The sequence below is a fragment of the Impatiens glandulifera genome, chromosome 5, assembly GCF_907164915.1.
Source record: "Impatiens glandulifera chromosome 5, dImpGla2.1, whole genome shotgun sequence".
NCBI lineage: Eukaryota > Viridiplantae > Streptophyta > Magnoliopsida > Ericales > Balsaminaceae > Impatiens > Impatiens glandulifera.
Window position 1 is genome coordinate 14,318,738 of NC_061866.1, and position 22,254 is coordinate 14,340,991.

The 22,254-nt window shown below is 32.0% G+C and overlaps 4 protein-coding genes across 5 annotated transcripts; 3 read left to right on the forward strand and 1 right to left on the reverse strand.

Moving 5' to 3' along the window:
• The first annotated feature begins 562 nt into the window (after positions 1–562).
• LOC124937403 lies at positions 563–8,869 on the forward strand. 2 transcript variants are annotated; one of them, XM_047477663.1, is made up of 6 exons: positions 563–1,067; positions 2,020–2,116; positions 2,203–2,374; positions 2,466–2,653; positions 8,282–8,456; positions 8,555–8,869. In XM_047477663.1, the coding sequence occupies exons 1-5, from the start codon at positions 652–654 to the stop codon at positions 8,405–8,407; spliced, it is 999 nt and encodes a 332-aa protein (XP_047333619.1). In that variant the 5' UTR covers positions 563–651; the 3' UTR covers positions 8,408–8,456; positions 8,555–8,869. The 2 variants fall into 2 exon arrangements, with proteins under 2 accessions (XP_047333619.1, XP_047333620.1); XM_047477664.1 differs by lacking the exons at positions 8,282–8,456; positions 8,555–8,869 and adding an exon at positions 4,199–4,322.
• On the reverse strand, positions 3,040–5,719 carry LOC124937402. The gene is made up of 2 exons (XM_047477662.1): positions 4,631–5,719; positions 3,040–3,310 (listed from the first exon to the last, which is right to left on the reverse strand). Exons 1-2 carry the CDS (start codon positions 5,634–5,636, stop codon positions 3,297–3,299), a joined length of 1,020 nt encoding a protein of 339 aa, XP_047333618.1. The 5' UTR covers positions 5,637–5,719; the 3' UTR covers positions 3,040–3,296.
• Positions 8,870–11,171: 2,302 nt separating the features above from the next.
• LOC124938568 (pirin-like protein) lies at positions 11,172–12,790 on the forward strand. The gene is made up of 6 exons (XM_047479036.1): positions 11,172–11,337; positions 11,410–11,459; positions 11,565–11,603; positions 11,677–11,705; positions 11,780–11,946; positions 12,023–12,790. Exons 1-6 carry the CDS (start codon positions 11,234–11,236, stop codon positions 12,552–12,554), a joined length of 921 nt encoding a protein of 306 aa, XP_047334992.1. The 5' UTR covers positions 11,172–11,233; the 3' UTR covers positions 12,555–12,790.
• Positions 12,791–16,215: 3,425 nt separating this feature from the next.
• Positions 16,216–20,270, forward strand: LOC124938336 (beta-1,2-xylosyltransferase). The gene is made up of 3 exons (XM_047478758.1): positions 16,216–17,074; positions 18,621–18,770; positions 19,232–20,270. The coding sequence occupies exons 1-3, from the start codon at positions 16,379–16,381 to the stop codon at positions 19,952–19,954; spliced, it is 1,569 nt and encodes a 522-aa protein (XP_047334714.1). The 5' UTR covers positions 16,216–16,378; the 3' UTR covers positions 19,955–20,270.
• The last annotated feature ends 1,984 nt before the right edge of the window (positions 20,271–22,254 follow it).

Sequence of the window (22,254 nt, forward strand, 5' to 3'; positions counted from 1 at the left end):
CAATATAAAATGATAAATAAATGAGCTCGAAAAAAATTGTGGTTGAAAAATATTATTATGATGCTTTTTGAGTTTCGTTCCGGAAAGCCAATAGTGTCCGTCAAAAAGTTTATCGTTTTTTAGAGAATTTACGAGCTCGATAACTTATTTAATAATATTTTTTTATTTTTTATTTTTATTTGTCATGATTTGTCATTGTGCTCAAACGATTTTCGATAATATTTAATATAAATTAACCTTAAAAAAAGATAATCATATTTAAGTTAAATATAACGTTTTATTTAATAACATATATTATATCTTTGTATAATTTTTTTAATAAATTTTTTAAAAATATTTTAAATTAAACTTTTCTAATACTTTTTTTTATATAATATTAATTTTTTTTTTTTTTTAAGTATTTCCTTCTCTTTTCCTTAATTTTCTTAAATGAAAAAATAATGTAATTTATATTTTATAAGAATAATATAAATTAAAAAAAAAAAGACCACTAGAGGTGAAATATGAATGAGACAGAATAAAAAAAAATGAGAAGGAGATGCATATATATATATATAGAGAGAGAGGTGGAGAAGAAGAGTGAGGGAAGAGAGAGAGTTTGGTGATCCGTTAATTTCTGTTAGTATATGAACGAGTGATAGCAGTGCAACAATGGTGTCCGATCAGGATATAACCGAAGCTTTACACTCTCTTCTTCGCGATTCAAACCCTAACTTTCAATTCAACTCTTTAGACGCCATAGTCCATCACATGGAATCCAACTTAGGGTTCGATCTTACCCACAAGCTCGATTTCATTCTCAGTCAAATCCAACTCTTCGTCCGATCTCATCCACCCCCTCATATACAACAACAACAACAACAACAACAACATCTAAACCAAAATCCTCTGGATCCCCACCTCACTTCATCCCAACTAACCCCGACTTTCCTCGGCCTTCACCAACAAACCCTTGAGATAAATTTCCAGTCGAACCAGTCTTCTCCACTGAAAAAAGCAGACGCCTTTACGAACCATCTTGCTACCTCTGCTGAATCTACTGTACCTGTGGAATCTCCAAAGAAGAGGTATCTTTTCTTTTCTTTGCTGTGTTCATTTTGTTTGTCCTAAATCTTTTCCATTGTTTATGCAATGTTGCTTGGGATATTTTAATGTACTTTGCATTAAAATCAGAAGGAGCGAGCTGAAGTCAAATAGAGTTGTGGGGTTACAAAAAATACTTTGAAATATTTAAGTAAATTATGTCCTGCCCTTTACCAGTATAAGGCATATTGACATGACTAGAAGCCGTTTACAGATGTTAGATTCAGGCACACATTTGTAAGTTACACATAATCAAGTGGAATCAGCTCTAGAGAACTTCTCACTGAATTAGTGAACAAAGAAAAATAGTATATTTGAATTCTGATCCCACATGATCTGCTACTAATAATAGGCTAGGTTTCTGCCAATGTAAGTAAGATTTTGCCTTTCTTCTCTCAATAAGAAAAGTGCAAAGCCTCTTAGGTAACATATGCAGAGATACCAGCATGAAATCTAAACTGCTTGTTACTCTTAGGCTAATAGGCTATAGGTACATTCATTGATACCTTATAGGACTTGGATTGTAATGATCTTCTTGAAATCACTTAATTTAGCCTTCAATATGTAAAATATTATCTATACTTGGGAAATAATTTTGGCCAAGATTTTTAAGAATTAGGCTCTTTTTTATCTTGGGTTACTTCAATAACTGGTAGGTTATTTGAAAATAACCTTGTTTGGTGTGCACATTCGAATAACAAGTCTATTTGGGGCTCTATTACCGAACTGCTATTTAAATATAGTTTTAAAACAAAAAAAAATAGATGGTATTTTGGTTGACAATTTAAATAATGTGATATTGGGTAAATCTCAAATAACCACTTTATGGTTAATTTGCAATGAATGAATTGTGTTTTGTTAGCTATAACTTTATAATGTTTTCAGTCACAAGAGGGAAAAATGTTACTTACAATCTTCAACCCTTAAAAATGGTAGGAAAAGAAAAGGTGGCCCTGGAGGATTAAACAAACTTTGTGGGGTTTCACCTGAACTTCAAACCATTGTGGGACAGCCAGAGCTACCTAGAACTGAGGTTTGTTCATACTCTTGTTGGCTATGGTGAAAACATGCTTTGTTTACTCTAAATTCTCTCTTAAACTTGCATATATGCCTATCCAGATAGTGAAGCAGCTATGGGCTTACATAAAGAAGCATAATCTTCAGGATCCAAGTAACAAAAGAAAGATAATTTGCAATGATGAGCTCCGTTTGGTGTTCGAGACAGACTGTACTGATATGTTTAAGATGAATAAACTGCTTTCTAAACATATTATCACCCTTGAGCCTACAAGTAATATCAGTTCCCAGAGTTATCTTCTATTTCTTGAGTAAGTTGAATATTTAAGTTTTTTCCTTTTTAAACTGCGTCTCTATGTTTACAGAAGCAGTTGGTCAGAGCTCAAAAAAGGCGAAAATAGATGTTGAATCACATAGACAAACTCCAGAACCTGGACCAATAGTCATAATTTCTGAACCTCTGGCCAATTTCTTTGGTATCGATGGGAGAGAGATGCCTCAATCTGAGGTTTTAAATCGAGTTTGGGAATATATCAAAGTGAACCAGCTTGAGGTTAGTAACCTAGTGCAACTTCAGTTTGTTTTGGGATGTAATTATCGATTCCTCTTTTAGAAAATTATAGGCCTGTTTTCTTACCAACTTTTTTCATGTTGATCATTATCTTACAAATCTACATTTGTTACTCTTGTCAAAAATTACAATGATTTAAAATATAATCTTAGCAACATAAATTAAAGTATAATCTGGATCATAATTCAAAATTAAATCTTATACCAAAAACAAATTCACTTTCAATTTTAACTTGGTAAGTTTCTACTCAGGATCTGATTGTGACAAAGATTCTGACAAACTACTTGAAACTTCCCTACTCATATATTATAACTACTGCTCCAATAGTTAGATCTATCATTAACAGAAGCCATATAATACCGGTCATATTCAAAATATAATTCATATATTCATGCTCTTATCACAGCCAAAAGAAGCTACTACAAAATAAGCTATAATCCATCACAACTATCATGATTCTATACAAGTCTTGTGTACATGCTCCATTAGACAGCAAGTAAAGACCCCAAAAATATAAGATTAGACAAAAAGACAAGTTAAGTCCAATCAGCCTTGGTCCCTCCTCCCACACTCATTTCCATCAGATTGCTCCCCTCCAAGACTCCTTCCTTCAAGTACATAATAGCTAGGGCTGTGTATCTACAGCACACAAGTATAGTGAGTCTAATGACTCAGCAAATAATAAAGTATTTAAAACATGCTGGAATACTTTGTTTTAAAAAAGGTACATATGCATAAAAATGTTCATCATTTTAAAAAGGAAATGATCAGTTTATAAACATCAAAGACATGTTTCATCAAAGACATGTTTTGAGAAATGATTTCATGGGTCTGTACAGTGATATCTTGAGTTGTATTTTGACCCTACACCTTTCAGAGCTGATCCTGAAGGCTATGAATCCGTTTGAGCCGTATTTGGCTAGGCGAAATTAGGAGTCCATCCCTAAAAGCCCTTGACCTGTTTGGACCATCTTTTAGTTGGGCAGCAGTAACTAGAGTTCATGCTAAAAACTCTGGTCCCATAATAATCAGCCAATATTTTGGATTCAGCTGACCAGAGCTCATCCTGGCCAGCCTCCTCCCTTTTCCGTCAATTCATGTTTTTCCATAAATAATCACCATATATGCAGAACTTATAAGGGTTTGGGTTTTTTAAAAGCTGTGTATATTTGAAAATCATGGTAACCCTATCATATTTGGAAAACATAATAAACCTTGTCATACTTGGGAAAAATAGATTATTTAACAACCATGCTTGTCAATAAAACCATGTTATAAAAACATGCTATTCAAACATATATGAAAATTATACAGAAAATACAGGAGATATATAGCCATGTGTGGGTTATAAAACAAGTTTGGGAAAGTGCTTGCCTTAATTTCGGAATTGGATAAAGAAATGATCTTTCCTAAGGTTGGCTCTTGCATTTCCTCAAAGCTTCTAGGTCTCGCTTATAGAGAGAGAACTGAATTTTCAAATGAATCATGGTAATGAGGGTAGGGTGGGCTAATGGGCTGATATGCTAGGTGGGAGGCATGCAGCTGGGCAAGTGAAAATCATGCAAGTGGGGTGTGGTGGAAAGTTTTTACGCTGCCAAGTGGTTTGATTATTTGATACCATGTGTAGGTTTAATTAGTGACTAAGAGAGGGAATACATTATGATTATATTTATCCTAATTCTATGGTGGATCCCTTCTACATGGGTCCCTTCTACTTGTTGTTTCAATAATAATTCTTAAGTATAATTTATAAATCCCTTCTATATGGTCTCTTCTACATATCTTCTACATACTGTTTCAATAATAATAATCTAAGTATAAATTTATAAATGACCAGATAAGGGTAAAACTCAACTAAATTGCCCTTGCCACTAATTAGCCTCTTATATCATGAAAAGATGTACTTGGCATAACAATTCTACCCTATATATAAAAATTTCGACCTCGAAATTTACTTACAGAATAACTCAGGATAATTCTTCTGCATATCCTGTTCTACTTCCATTGTTGCTTCTTCCACTGAGCTGTTGTGCCAAAGCACCTTGACCATATTCACCTCGGTTGTTGTTGCTGTTGTGGCCGTTGAGAATATCTTTGGCTGCTGCTGTGAATGCTGGGAGTTAGCAGTCTGGTTATAGGATGAATGGGGCAAAGCAGTTCGAGTGTAGGACTGATTGAAAGGCTTCTTCATTGCTGGCCCATGGAAATCCCTCCCTTGATAGCTGGCCCTTTTTGCCTGAGCCTCCCTTAAGATATCCTGGCTGTCTTTCTCAGCCATTAAAGCTCGGTCAACCATTTCCCTCATAGAAGAGGGATTGCTCAGCCTCACATCCCTACGGATTGTAGGGTTCAGTCCCTCTAGAAAGTGATTAAGCTCCATAGTAGCATCGCCGGTAATTATTTTAGCAAAATACTTGCCTCTTTCAAATCTCTTCACATAATCCGCAATGCTAGCATCCCCTTGCTTAATTTCCAGAAATTCTCGGGTTAGCTTGTTTCGGGTGCTTAAAGTAAAGTATTTTCCATAAAAAACCTCTTTAAACTCCCTCCATGTTATGGTGTTAAGATCAAGGGCTACCTTAGCTCCTTGCCACCATATTCTCGCATCATCTTTAAGCATAAAAGTGGCACACCTGACCCTTTCTGCCTCAGTAATCTGCATAAACTCAAAGATAGTCTCCATGGACTGCATCCATTCTTTAGAAATAATAGGATCTGTGCTCCCTTTAAAATCTGCTGGCTTAAAGCTCATGAATTGCTCTATATAAAGCTTATATATAGGGGCTTGACCTCCTTCCTGGTTGTTATGATTATTTCCATTAGCCTGAAGTATTGCTCTCATATGTTCACCTTGAAGGCGATTCTGATCTTTCAAGGCCTCTATTAGCCCTGTCAAAAGAGTATTCTCGTCCTGATCCGGTGCTGCAAAAGATGACGAAGACTGGACTTTTGAAGCTTTCCTCATTGCCTTAGATCTAAAATCATATATATCATAAGATCAGTTTAACATATTTTCAAACTGTATAAGCTGAATTCTTACCCTATATCCTTAATTCTTAGTTGTACTAATACAATCTAAGAAAGACAATTCACATTTAATCATATAAAACATATAAAACTTACAAACGTTGAAGGCGAGATCTTGGAGATACAACTGTAGGAGCTTGAGTGTGGAAGTGCTAAGGATCGGGACCATTGCTCTAATAACAACTGAAACATCCCTACTCATATATTATAACTACTGCTCCAACAGTTAGATCTATTAACATTGATATCATTAACGGAAACCATATAATACCGCTCATGTTCAAAATATAATTCATATATACATGCTCTTATCACAGCCAAAAGAAGCTACTACAAAATAAGTTATACTCCATCACAACTATCATGATTTTATACAAGTCTTATGTACATGCTCCATTAGACAGCAAGTAAAGACCCCAAAAATATAAGCTAAGTGATTATAAAAAAGACAAGTTAAGCCCAATCAGCCTTGGTCCCTCCTCCCACACTCATTTCCATTTGCTCCCATTCAAGACTCCTTCCTTCAAGTACATGATAGCTAGGGCTGTGTACCTACACAACACTAGTATATTGAGTCTAATGACTCAGCAAGCAATAAAGTATTAAAAACATGCTGAAAGGGGTACATATACATAAAAATGTTCATCATTTAAAAAGGAAATGATCAGTTTATAAACATTAAAGACATGTTTTGAGAAATGATTTCATGGGTCTGTACAGTGATATCTTGAACCGTATTTTGACCCTACACCTTTCAGAAACACCTTTCAGAAGGCTGATCCTGAAGGCTATGAATCCGTTTGAGCCGTATTTGGCTAGGCGCAATTAGGAGTCCATCCCTAAAAGCCCTTGACCTGTTTGGACCATCTTTTAGTTGGGCAGCAGTAACTAGAGCTAATGCTAGAACCTCCTCCCTTTTCCGTCAATTCACATTCCTCCATAAAAAATCACCATATATGCAGAACTTATAAGGGTTTGGGTTTTATAAAAGCCGTGTATATTTGAAAATCATGGTAACCCTATCATATTTGAAAAACATGATAAATCTTGTCATACTTGGGAAAAACAGATTATTTAACAACCATGCTTGTCAATAAAACCATGTTATGTCATAAAAACATGCTATACAAACATATATGAAAATTATACAGAAAATACAGAAGATATATAGCCATGTGTGGGTTATAAAACAAGTTTGGGAAGTGCTTGCCTTAATTTCGCAATTGGATAAAGAAATGATCTTTCGTAAGGTTGGCTCTTGCTTTTCCTCAAAACTTCTAGGTCTTGCTTATAGAGAGAACTGAATTTCCAAATGAATCATGGTAATAGGGGTAGGGTGGGCTAATGGGCTGATATGCTAGGTGGGAGGCATGCAACTGGACAAGTGGAAATCATGCAAGGGGGGTGTGGTGGAAAGTTTCCAAGCTGCCAAGTGGTTTGATTATTTCATACCATGTGTGGGTTTAATTAGTGACAGAGAGGGAATACATTCTATGGTGGGTCCTTTCTACATGGATCCCCTCAACTTGCTGATTCAATAATAATTATAATTTATAAATCCCTTCTCAAGGGTCCCTTCTACATACTGTTTCATTAATAATAATCTAAGTATAAATTTATAAATGATCGGATAAGGGTAAAATTCAACTAAATTGCACTTGCCACTAATTAGTCTCTTATATCATGAAAAGATGTACTTGGGCATAATACTCCTAGTTGTTTCCAAATAGGCTTGTATTGCTGGATCTTCTTTGATTCATTCTGTTCCCTTTACTGTGTTTTTGGTTGCCTTGTCTTCGATGCTGTCAACATGAAATAACTCACAGCCTCAAGATCATTAATCCAGAGTTATGTGAAATTAAATAAGTTAAATTATTATTTTGATTCCCTTCTTGATTAATAACTTCATGGAATAAGCAATGTTTCAGAATACGTGTATGCACCAAGCCAGAAGAGATTGTGTGGACCAATAAAAGCTACTGCATGATCCTTCTTGTAATCTCCATTATTAAGAAGCCTTAAAAGAGGGTACTTTCATGTATTATGACAACTAAATAGATATTTACTAGACGAAGCTACAGTTTGAATAAAAGGAAAGAAAGAAAGAAATAATGCAAGTTAAAACACTTTGCCTATGTTTGGTTAGGGTAGTTGAAATTGGGGTTAAATTCCAGTTCCATTGCTTGCTTGAAGACTTGACCTTTGTTCTCTTAAACATAGATTCTTGCCACTTGAACTACCATATTGGGTTATTTATTAATTAATAATAAAGATAAGTAAAAGAAAGAAGAAATATTAAATAAAGTTTTCTTAAACATTACAATTCTAATGACTTCTCCAAACAGAAAAATTGAATTTAAATTCTAATTTCAATTACAAATAAACAAACATAGCCTTATATTTGTGTTGTCTTCTATTCTTTCTATATTGAACTTTCCTGAAGTGTGGATATTTATTCTTGGTTGGCTTATCTTTTGAAGACAATGTAGTTAATTTCTTCTTTATCTGTTTTTTTCATTTAATCTGTGTTTCATCACAAGGGCATCCCTTCTGAGTAATATATTGTCTTCTTTTTGTTTAAAGGATCCGCCGAATTCAATGGTAATAGTATGTGATGCAAAGTTTCAACAGCTTTTTGGATGCACAAGATTTTCTGCACTGAGCATACCTGAGAAGTTGGCACCCCATCACTTGTTCAAAAGATCATAACAAGTCTTACACAGCTGCTGATATTTATTTGTTCCTTTCAGAAAAATTGGTACAAAAACTTTACGCGGTTACAAGACTACTGATTCACATTTTATTATATCTAAACAACTAGGAATGACTGATTCATTTTATCTTGATTTACTGCAGATTTGACAAACGCTCTAACCTTTTATCGCCTCCCTCTTTTGGTATACATATTGACTTGGCTGCTGCTCTCTGTAAGTGCATCTCTTAACAGCAAGATGCGGATTGATTGAATAGGATGATCTTGTAATATATAAGATTAAGGGTTATCAGTATATGGTTACTGTTTCCATTTGAAAAAAAGGGAAATAGACCAAATGTGCGCAATACTTTTTTCAGAAGAAGCAAATACCTACCTTAGTACCCTTCAATTTTCGATAAATCGATTGAATAGACCAATAGTAACTTCCATAATGACATGTTTAACGACTATTTGTATGGGCAAGTTCAAGTTTGGTCTATTTACGACATTTATTAAAAGTTGAAGTGGTATGTGTTTGCTATTTTAAAAAAGTTTGTGCATGCATTTGATCTAAATGTCTGTTATTTTATATTTTCATCACTGTTAAAGTTTATAATATTACATGTCCATTTGGTAACTCTGAATTTGGACTAGAAAAAAGTTAACAAATTTATGAATATATAGTTAATTAAATTATGTTTCCTCTAATTCAACATCATCTTGGATGAGATTATCGACTTTTTCTCGTTCAAACTTAGTTGGGATAATCCAAGAAACGCAGAATCTTCAAATATCTCAGCCCTGATGATTTCGATAATGAGTTTCTTATAATTTGTAAATCAGGAATTGTGTTTTACAAATATTTTGATCTATAAAAAAATCTTGCTCCCCCTTTCAGTATTTGGTACAAAATGATAAAGATGAGTTAAGTCAAACTACTTATAATATTTGATAATGAAATATGAGACGACATTTATAATATAATAATGGCATGTTGTTGAAATAATTAAATAGTTACACTTGATGGGCCATTCATTAATGCATAATAATAATAATAAATAAATAAATAAATAAATAAATAAAGTGAATGAACCGTGTCAACTTAATGAATAAACCGGAAAGTAGGCATGACGAAATGCCTACGTACGCATCATCCAGATTGTAGACGATACTATGATGTCACGCCCATGTGGCCCTGTTTAGTTTGGATGCCCAATTTTGTACATTTTTTTAATTAATTTATTTATTAGATATTTTTAAAAAATGATTTTTTTATTAAAAATTATGTTTATTTTTTAAAATTGTCTCTATGAGAAAAATCAGAGTTTTTGTATTAAATATTCACATATTAGTAATCTACAACACAACTTTATAATTTGACACAATCATTCGGGGAAAGAACTGAGTTTCATAAAATAAAATAATATAAAAATAACAAAAATTCATCAAATTGTTTATATAATAATAATCAAAAATAGAGATCAAAATTCAAAATTTTTATCTAGAAAAAAATTATGTTTAAGTTATGACTTAAAATGACACGTTAAATCGATTTTTTAGTTTGATAAAAACGAAATCAACTGGTTCAAATAAGAGGTGGAGCTTGAGGTGAATAAAAAAGTTTGTCATGTTTAAAATGAGAAATTGATAATCTATCCACATGGAATTAAAAATAGATAAAACTAAATTGAACAAAAAAAAAATGGAGGGAAGGGAACGGAGAAAGTGTCAAAGTAATAAGTGAGAAAGAAAAAATAAGTGATATTTTTTTAAAATTAGGATAAACCCGTTGGGTTAGCTCGAGTTGCCGGATTTTCGGTTGAACCGACGGATTGACCAAGTTTAACTGGGTTGATTGCATTTTCGATTTTTTCATCCACTCGGGTTGACGATCGATTCACCGAGTTTAAAAACTATGTCTACACACTTAAAATATATTATTATATAATCTTAATATATTTTTCTTATAAAAATAATATAATATATTTTAATATTTTAATTAATACATAAATACTTAAATAAACTTATTTGTCAAACAGTTGAATATGAGATACCAAATTTAAGAGATATTATATAATAATAATATTTTTTTTATAAAAAATCAAATATTTAAATATTTATTTAATAAACTGAATTTATTTACTTTAAAAAAATAAAAACTATCTCTAATCTCTTTTCATGAATAGCTGTATGATTTTGTTTTTTAAAGTTTTTTCTTATATGTATAATTGACCTATACTATTATATTTTTTTTAATTACTAATAAAAAAATACCTTACATTTCTAATTAATTTAATAAAATTTAAATATACAACAAATCATAATAATTCAACTAAATAAAATATATAAAAAAAATAATCAATTTTTTTAAAACAAAAAGTAAAAATCTTGAATAACCAATATTAAACAAACCTAGAGTAATCATTTTAAAAATCAATCTATATAGTTCATCTCATCTCATTCCCACTTTAACAATTTCCATTTTTTTATAATTAATAAAAAAAAATATCTATTTTAGGTCCCATCACATTCACAACAAAAGCATGCCCTAGAAAGAAAGAAGATATTTATTTCAAAATATATGTTATTGTATTATTTGCATCATGTTGATGATGCCATGACATCATTTGTCCCTTGTAAAGAAAGTCCTTTGAGTGGACCCCATTTAGGGTTCGGTTCAAATATAATCCAAATGAATCAATCATAGTTTTCAATTTTGTCATCTATAAATACCAACTAATTCTGTCTTTATTTCTCACATTTGTTTTTTAAGAAAGAAATATCTTTAAACATATATTAGTCCTTATTATATATATAGAAGCTTCTTTATACAAACAAACATGTCGGATTCTGTTGTGAATGAGCCACGCCAGGTTGTCAGGAAGTTTCTTGCCCGACCCCAACATGAAGGCCTCGGAGCCATTGTTCGAAGAAGTATCGGAAGGTATTAATCGAAACCCGAACTTGTATGTTATATTGAAAACATATAATACTTTTGTATTTAAATTTGTTTCAGGTTTGAGCTGAAATACTTGGATCCATTCCTTGTACTCGACGAATTCTCAGGTGTGTTTTTTATTTATAATGTTTTTTTCGAGCCCTAACATAGATTCGTCATTTGAGTTTGATTGATCTAATTTTATGTTTAATGCTTGCTTGGCGATGATCCAGTTACCGCGCCTGGCGGATTTCCTGATCACCCTCATAGAGGTTTGATTGTTAATAAATCTTCTGTTTACATGAACCGATTTGTGTTTAACATCTTATTTGATATTGTATACAGGGTTTGAAACAGTGACATATATGATACAGGTAATAGAGTTTGAATATTTTTTATTTGTTACAATTGTGGTATTAATTAACTAATATGTTAATTATAAAAACAGGGGGAAATCACACATGAAGATTTCGATGGACACAAAGGAACAATAGGAACAGGGGATTTACAATGGATGACTGCTGGAAGAGGAATTGTTCATTCTGAAATGCCTGCCGCCCAAGGAACTCAAAAGGGTCTTCAACTATGGATCAACCTTTCTTCAAAACACAAAATGTAATTAATCTTATTTTGACAAATTTAAAGAAATAAAACAGAACAAGTTAGAATAACTTGTTAACTACTGTTTTAGGATCGAGCCAGGGTATCAAGAAATAATGAGCAAGGACGTGGCAGAAGCGACTAGGGACGGTGTCAAGGTTAGGGTCATCGCAGGCGAGGCGTTAGGGATAAGGTCTCCGATTTACACGAGAACGCCAACCATGTTCTTGGACTTTACCTTAAAACCGGGGGCTGATCTCCGACAAGTGATACCGGAATCATGGAATGCGTTTGTGTATGTATTGGAAGGAGAGGGTGTTTTTGGAAGGGAGAATAAGAAGGGTGATGGGGGTGTGTTGTGTCAAGGTCATCATATTCTTGTGCTTGGAATGGAGGGTTATGGGCTTGAGGTTTGGAATAAGGGTTGTAGGACACTTAGGTTTGTTCTTGTTGGAGGGCAGCCCTTAGGGGAGACTGTGGCTCAATTTGGACCATTTGTGATGAATACACAAGAGGAAATTGATCAAACTATTGAGGATTATGATAATTTTGTTAATGGGTTTGAGAAAGCAAGGGATTGGAATTCCCAAACAAGATCCCAAGAATTAGAATTGGATTACTAGATAGGTCTTCCTTCAAGAATATTGGATATCTTAGGCTATGAATTCTGATTCAATTCTCATCATAGTTTATTTATGTTTAATAGCATTATTTATTTTTATATTATAATTTTATAAATTTGTCACATTAAATTCAATGTACAAGATATTATAAATTGATTTTTTCATGTATTAGAGACCATGCTCAAGTCCATCCTATGTAACAAATGATTTAAAATTTTGAAGAGTTAGTTTTCATGCATCCCTTGCTCCATCTCAGTCAAGTAAAGAATGATGTGAAATGATTTTTATGTTGATTTTTTTCTTTTAGAAATGATATTTTTTCTTCAGTTTTTTCAAAAAATTGTCTTGCCACATTGATTTTAATTTTCTAATAAAATGGTTTGTAGTTTTTTTTTTAAAGTAAAGATTATTATTTTACCTTGCTTAATTTTTTATTTTGTTTTATTTTAGAATTCAAGTTATTTTAATATAATAAATTTTAAATTTTAAATTGTATCATACGATGTTTCAACTATCATAATTTTAATCTTTTAAGAACGAAATATTTATTTTCTTCTTTTTGATGTGATATATTTTTTAAAATTAATTTGTCAGGTTTGAAAATAAATTTTCTTTCACTTCACGAATTCTTCCCTCCCTCGCACATACATTCATGGTTTCGAACATTTACATGTTGTCGCGCGACCGATGATTTCATCATTAATTTCTAACGGTCTAATCATGTTCTATCTCTTGTGACTTCGAGCATACAAAGTGATTCAAAGAGGTGGAACGGATGAGGTTTGACTGTTCGGGTTGAATATAAAATCGTCCGTGAAATCATGAATACATGTGTGTCAGGTAGGGTAGAGATAATGGAGAAAAATTGTAAAGTAAATAATTTTATTTTTTACAAATCTAAATATCATTTCATTTAAGCATGTGATACAAATTAGTTTACAAAATGTAACTCAAACCAAGAAAATGTTTGGTTAGTTTGAAACAAAGCCACAAGTTGATGAAATTGTGATAATTCATAAGATTACATAATTCAATATTTGAGCCAAATTAGATAAAAACAATTCAAATTAGAAACATTGAAACAATCTTACATATTGAGTTGATACATGATAACTAACTCATTTACAACTTAGATTCAAAATCTAACCAATAGAGTATAAAAGAAGAAAACCCATATTCAAATTGGGGCAAACATTTGGAGCTGAGATTAACCATATTTAAATAATTTTACTGTTTTGGAAGATGATTTTTTTTTGCCTATCCTTTCTTCTCTATATTGAAATAAGTTATGATTATAAGAGGTGAATATACATATTCTTCATAGGTTTTGAGATCGAGTTCGTGATACAAGTAAGTTTCGTTCTTTGCGAGCTATGTGTTTAATCCGCGGAGATTAGTCACAATTTGAAGGAGAAGCGTGATCAGGCTCGATCGTGACACAAGTAAGTTTCGTTCTTTGCGAGCTATATGTTTAATCCGCGGTGATTAGTCACAATTCGAAGTAGAAGCGTGATCAAGACTCTAAAAATAAAATTAGAATTATAACCAAATGTTAAATACATTATCATTGCAATTACTTTATACATTTTTCTATTTAGCGTGGTCCGGCCTATAACATGCTCAGAATAACTTTATTCAACTATATACCTTTAATTCACTGTCATTGTCTTTTTAAATATGCCATCACTTTAATATATATTATTTTATTTTTTACATGGTTTAACAAAAAAATAAAATCAGAATACAACTATTTTCATTAATTTATATATTTATGAAAGCCACAAGAATATAGTGAAATACATAGCTTAAACAAAATGATCTAAGTTTTGAACACAACATTTTAATTTTAAGAGGAGAAACTTATAAAATTCACTTAAAACAATATAACTTATAAATAAACCAAAAGTGTCTCTTTTTTATAATTTTCTCAATAACTAAAAGATAATTTATTTTGAAAAATCATAAGAATAACACTTTTTTAAAAGTGATCTCTTTGCACCCATGTCCAAGAATAAGATATATGTCATCATCAAATGCAATTCTCTTTATTGTGTTTTGGTAGAAACAGAAAAATAAAAAAATATCCATTTTAAAAATAATTTATGTATCTTAATAAGTGTTTTGTATTCAATTATAATAAAGAAAATGTTCATTTTAAATAGTTCTATTATTTCTACATTTTTTGTTTATCTAAAAACTGAATTTTTGTTTTTATTTTTTATTTTATACTATCTTGTATTTCATTTATATTAAAAATTTAATCAGAAGAATAAAAGTTAATTTTCTTTATTTTTTCTCTAAGCAAAATCAGTATGAAATTAAGTGTACTTCATGTTCTTATATTCTAGTTCTAAAAATAAATAAAACTAACTTTTTAATATCATTTCTCTCTATAAACATTATTTAGTTACACAATCAATAATACATTTCTAGATACAGATCGATAGTATATATGCTTGTTAATTATACTGAAAAGGTATTTGTAACCATTTGAAACTCTTTTCATGTTCATGGAAAAAAAAATATTAATTAATGTTTTTTTTTTAAATTAACAAAATATCTTACATTAATTATTAATTTTTTTTATATAACTTAATTTATTAATTAAAATATTAAAATACTTTATATTTTAGAAAAAAAATCAATACAATATGATATAAATATTATCTTTTAAATATAACGACAAAAACAATAAAAAACACTAATATTCACCTTATCATAAAACACACTCAAAACACAATGAAATTGGAAATCTCAGTGCAAAATAAAAACATTAACGAGCTTGAAAACACTAATAATCATCAATGAACAGACATAACATAAAATCTAACATTAACAAGCTCGAAAATGCTCAAGAATATCAGTGAGTTCACCGATCGCTTCCATCGATTTTTCAGAAGAAATCTCCTCTATCGTCGTAATAATAAGCATACCTACAAAGACAATACAAAAACACGAGTCTTCGCCTTATCGTCAAACACACTCAAATCACAACAAAATTAACTATCTGAATGCTAACAATAAAAACATCAACCACAAATATTCATCGACCAATCAACATAACATAAAATCTAAGGCCTTGTTCGGATTGAGGTTTTTAAAAAAACTAGAGAGGAAAAAATGTAATGATTGGTGATGATTTTGAGGAGGTGATGATTATTTTTGGTAAAAAGACTTAAAGGGTATTGATATATATGAATAAAATAAAAAATAATAATTTAAAATAGAGGGTATTTTAGTATTTTGGTTAATGAAATGAGTGATGTGATTGTTGAGAAGTGATTGATTGGAAAATTGATTTGGAATGAATTTTTTAAAAACCCAAAGAGAACAAGGCCTAACATTAACGAACTAAATTTTTAAGAAGATTAATGAGTTCACCGACCACTTTCACCGATCTTCCGAAAGAGATATCCACTATCGTCGTAATAATATCGTTATGAAGTTAACGAATTAGTCCTCCGCGGTACGTTATTTTTATTTTATCATTATATATCAATACGAAGAAATTTAAATTATATTTTTTCAAATAAAATAATAGAATTTGGTAATTAGCAAGTCTAAAATAAAAGATGCGAATTAGTCATAGCTTTGAAATTCTTTGCCCAAACTAAAAGTTAAATGGTCTGTAGATCTAGAATATATACTTTTGAAGAAGAATCAATCATCCATCAAATCCAAGCTGTTCTTCCTTACTTTTGCCCTACCATCCAAAACCCTAGAATGGAGAAATATCAAATTATGATTATCAACAGTTGACTGGCCGGTGCCGGTGCCGGAAATCCCTGCAAAATGTTGTATCATCCGGCCAAAATCCTCTAACTATGCACGTCAACAGCCGGAGGCTCAAAGTCCTCCTCTTCCTCTTCTTTCTCAACTCGGTTTCTCTCTACCTCTACTTCTCTGCCCATCCCGACTATTTCCGCCACTATTCCAAGGAGGAATCCGCTCGTTCTCACACCGGAAACCGCCACACCCTGACGGAGAACCGTCAACACTTCCAGTTCCCGCTCGCTTCAACCGCTAAACCCTGGCCGATCCTTCCTTCTTATCTCCCTTGGTCTATAAATCCCAACGTCTCCCTTCGATCCTGCGAGAGTTACTTCGGTAACGGATTCACGCGCCGAATAGATGTACTTGAATCCGCGACGCTTGATATTCGCCGGAAATCGGTGGATGTAGGTGGTAGAGGTTGGTTTAGGTGTTATTATAGTGAGACTTTACGCAGTTCTATTTGCGAAGGCGGATGGATCAGGATGCATCCGGAGAAGATTCGGATGTCGATCGGAGGAGAGAATTTGGAAGTTGTGATCGGAAGAGGGGAAGAGGAGGAATTGCCGGATTTCGAAGCTGGAGCTTTTGATATTGAGGTAACGGAGAGATCAATTGGTGATGGGAAGCTTGTTGATGCTGAATTCCTTGATAACTATCTTCATCATGGTGTGATTTCGAGGCATACTGTGCGAGCTTTGGTTGATTCCATTCGATTGGTCGGAACTAGAGACTTCGAGTGCGCTGAGGTAGGCATACATATTGATCAACTTTCCTTGTTAATGTAGTATGCTATTTATTATCTGATTCTCTACTAAAAGCTACTTTTTGAAAGCAATAAATGCAAAATCTCCGTTATAGAATGTGAGTAACATTAATTTGATTACCATAACTGATGCTAATGAGCTAAATCAAAAGGATACTAATTTTTCTAACTGATCGAAACGAATCCTTATTAGATTTGCTTTCCATCCATCACAATTTCAAATGAAGCTTCTCTAGCATCTCGAACTTGGAAACCCATCAATGGTTAAAGCAAATGCAACAAAGTAGTAGAATCTTACTTTTTTCTCTTGGAAAAGTGTTGCTTGTATGGTTTTGAAAATGAATTTGGAACAACTCTGCCACAGGTTTGAGTGAAGAACATGCATGAAACATTTCAGATGTTTGTTTACATATGAATCAAGAGATGGATAAAGGCTGATTTGGGATTAGTGCTGTTAGGTCTAAAAGTTAAAGTTTGCCTATAAGGAGTTGTAATGAATCGCGATATGCCACTTTACTATAGGTCTAAGTTTGGTTATGGTGTAATTTGAATTGGGGGTTCAATTTCAAATGAATTGTTTGTTTGATGACTTAAAACAAGAAATTTTAAATTTGATTTTTAAAAGTTTCACTTTTAGTTTTCTTACATCATAATTACAGTTATATGCTTTCTCCAAGCATAAGAATTTAATTGTAATTAAAAATTTCATGCCCATCCAAACATTGGCCAAGAGAAAATGAACTGATGTAACAATCATTCTTCATCATACATGGAACTAGAACAACACAATCCATCTGTCTGCAACAATCATGCAACCCATTACAATCCCATGCACTCATTCTTTACATTAAACATTTGGAAACACCTTTTGAATCTGTCTCTTGATTTGGATCAAGATACATAATCATAGTTAAATTTCTTAATCTGTCTCTAATTAAGTTTTGTTTCCAAATGTTTCTGGATCCAGATACAACGACAAAATTGAAAAGTATTTACTAATTGGGTCATCGTGTTTAGTTTATTTTTTAAAATGGACTGGATACGAAGACTTGAACCAAATGCCTTACTGACATGAGTTCTTGCACTCTATCACTGAGCTGAATGAGACATCTTAGGGTCATTGTGTTAATATCTTTGATGACATCATTTTTCTTTCTCCCAATCACCATCGGGAGCAAACCCCATAATATCACAAACTTCTTCTATAGGAGAATTCATATTTCTCGAAAGAGGGTCAAGACGAATTAGAAGTCCCAAAAGTCACCTCATCATCTAAGTGATTCATTTATGTTTTGAGAGCAAGACTTAATCGCTATGAGTGCAAATTACAACAACAAATGTAATTCTGCATAAAAGATAATAAAAACTTGAACTGGAGGCATGGACCATTGTCTTTTTTTTTTGTGTGAAGAAAAGCAAGGATTATTGTTTCTATAGTATGCTAAAGTCAATATTGTAGTTGATAACTTAAATATTGAAACTATAGTTGCAGCAAAACTATATTTTTACCTTGCATTATTTCTTTGTAGTGGATTGAGGAGCCAACTCTTTTGGTGACACGGTTCGAGTATGCTAATCTTTTTCACACAGTAACGGATTGGTATAGTGCGTATGTGAGTTCCAGAGTTACAGACTTGCCTAGTCGACCTCATTTGGTTTTCGTTGATGGTCATTGTGCGGTGAGTATACTAAATATTTTATCAAGATTTCTGTTGAATGTGAAATGGTGGATATTTGTGATTTTGATTTGTAAATTTATTCTCAACAAACCTGATTTTATTGGGTTTCCAGATAATTGTGATTTCAATCTGTAAGGAAAACTGGAAAATGAAGAATAAGAAAGAACATAATGTTCTAGAATTTTATAGAGAATTTTAGCAACCCAAGCCTATTTGAATACTATTATTATGTCATGTCACCCTTGGAAAATTTATAATTGAAAGTCATTTCTTTTCATTTTGCATAAGATTTTTTTTTTGTCTGAGATCATTCTTTTCATCATTTTGTTGATGATGATCTAAATGATCCAAATTATAGTGTAATTTATTTTACTTCATTTAGTAGAGATTTTTTCGGAATGATTATTTTTTAGATTATTGTGATTTTATATAAATGAATGAAAGCTAACTGGTTTTGGCAGGCACCCTTAGAAGAAACATGGAAGGCCCTTTTTTCAAGCCTGAAATATGCAAAAAACTTCACCGGTCCAGTCTGTTTCCGCCATGCTATCCTTTCACCTTTGGGATACGAAACCGCCCTTTTTAAAGGATTAACAGAAGATCTAGATTGTCACGGAGCATCTGCCCGTGATCTATGGCAAAAACCCGATCTTACAAAAACTGCCAGAATATCGGAGTTTGGTGAGATGATAAGAGCCTCTTTTGGTTTCCCAGTTGACAGACATCGGTCCATGAAACCAACCTCAACTCATAATGTCCTTTTCGTTCGACGTGAAGACTACTTGGCTCATCCAAGACACGGAGGCAAAGTAGAATCGAGACTGAGCAACGAACAAGAAGTGTTTGATTCCGTGAAGAATTGGTTGGCAAATGGTCAAAAGTGCAAGATAAACCTAGTTAACGGCTTGTTTGCTCATATGCCCATGAAAGACCAAGTTCGAGCCATTCAAGATGCTTCTGTTATTATAGGAGCTCACGGGGCTGGTCTTACTCATATAGTTTCTGCAACCCCAAGAACTATAGTTTTAGAAATTATTAGCAGTGAATTCAGGCGGCCACATTTCTCCTTGATTTCGGAGTGGAAAGGGTTGGAGTATCATGCCATAAATCTGGTTGGATCTTATGCTAATCCCTCTGAGGTTATTGAGAACCTCGGAAACATTTTGCATAGCCTACGATGTTGATATATAATAATAATCGGGAGAAACAATACGAGATTTTGACTAAATTGGAAGGGCTGGATATTGGTATGATCTATGGGTTAGAATTGAATAATGATTTTGTTACAAGATTGTTTGGAAGTAAAAGAATCGGGCGGTGGCCCTGGCTCTAGTTTCGGGTGGGGCGCCTAAATTCTTTAATTTGTTTGTTGAGAACAAATTCTATCATTGTACATCATACATTCACACATGCTTATTATTCTTGTTTGTAGTTTATTTTAGTAGTTTTGATCTTATTATTAATAGGTTATTATGTTACAAGTGAAGTTGAACCTTTGTCGATTGATCTTCATGAATAGTGAGTTATGCTTACCAGCCAGCCCGAAGGATTCGGGTGTCCTAAGCGAAAAAAATAAATTTGTTCTATTACAAGTTTGTATTACTTTTAAGAAAAGTAACATTATTTGAGTTAGTTAAATGGAACTCACCCGGGAGTTAGTGTAGCCAGTGTCGGTCCCGAGTTTTCGGCTGTCCAAACCTAAAAAAACGTCAATTTTGACAGCTAATAAAATATTTTTATTGATGAGGTTAGAACTCACGATATTTTGTTTATATCCTACGCCACTAGATTAAATGTATTTATGTATAAAAAACACTATAAATATCTTCTTTGTTTTAATAAATGGGCCGTCCTATCACTCCTAGTTTTATTTAAATATTCTTAATCGTATGAATTTTAATTATAAAAAAATAAAATGATTTAGTAAAACAATTTATAATTTACAAGATATTAATATATAATCAAAAATAACAACTTTTTTTTTAATGTTTAGAATATTTTAATAATTCATATATTATTAAATAAATAGATAAAAAGATAATAAATTAAATGTTCAATGAAAGAAAATGTATTAAAATACCTTGAGAAATAAAAGTGCAATTTGATGACTATCAAAAGTCTATCTTGTGCAAAATTTTATTTTTATCTTTTTAATGCAAGTAGAACTTGATCCTTGGATTTCTGATCTACCATATATTTTTTTTAATTTACCATAAAAAAGAATAATATTTATTTATATATATAACTTCACCCATTTTCAATTTAAATTGTTTTTTTATTTATTTATTGAAAATCCATTAAAATTTGTAATTTCTTAGACAAGAATATCATACCATTTTTTTACTAAAAAATGCATAACATGACAAGACTTAAATTTTTGTGAAACAACTAATTATAATAATTAATCATCATAATCTACATACACACAAATAGTAACTTAATTGAAACATGAACATCCTCAACTAAGGGAGACAATTAAAGAAAAAGAAGTTTGATAAATAACAAAATAGTGAATCCCATTACATACACTAAAATATAACAACCAAGATGATCCATGATATGTGGCAACATAAATGACCGTGTAAATGAAAGCTCGACGAGCGGACTGTATGATTCGGTCATGGATAGTGAATTCCATATTTAGTTAAAGAAACTAAACATCATTGCATCTATGCTGCTGCCACTATTGACGAACTTTGGAAAGAAATAAGAGATTCTAAGAAAACTACACATAATGGTGCTCTAAGTAAAAAAGTATGGAACCAAGAAACTTGAAACCTATTTTTCGAAATTGACAAGACATTGTGATGAAATTAATGCGAAATTCTATATCTTTGTATGCAACTGTAATTGAGTGTATGCTTGTATAAATTACCTAACTAGAAGAACATATTATATAGTTTGTTAAAGCCAACCTCCTCCCATTTGGATGGAGTTTTGATTGTTCACATATTCTATTTGGTTTGGTTGAATTTTCTAAAGAAATTAACCATAAACATCTCTTCATCTTTTATCATTGCATCACTCAATTCAATAACATAAATATAAAATATATAAAATACTATTTATTTTAAAAAGTTATATTTAATTTTATCATTATGGGCGGGAATACACCATTATACTACAACGATGACTTGGTATTCAACTTTCTCAAATAATTAAGAGGTTGCCGGGACCGGGTCACTCTCTGGGCAGAAATACTCACAACTATACTACAACGATTTGGTGTTTGACATTTCAAATATTTTTTTTTTTATCTTTGGAGTCAAGATTTGAAATCTAAAAATTAAATTTTATCTTTTTTTATTTTTCAATTACAATTTCCATATGTATATATTTTTTAAATTAAAAGATTTATATACATGTAATAGTGTAATTCAACTTGCGATTTGTTTGAAAGGACTAGTGGTCACTTAGAGCCATTTTCAGAGATTGAGGTGACTATGGTTGAAATTCGACAAAGCCTATCGAAAAGAAACATAAT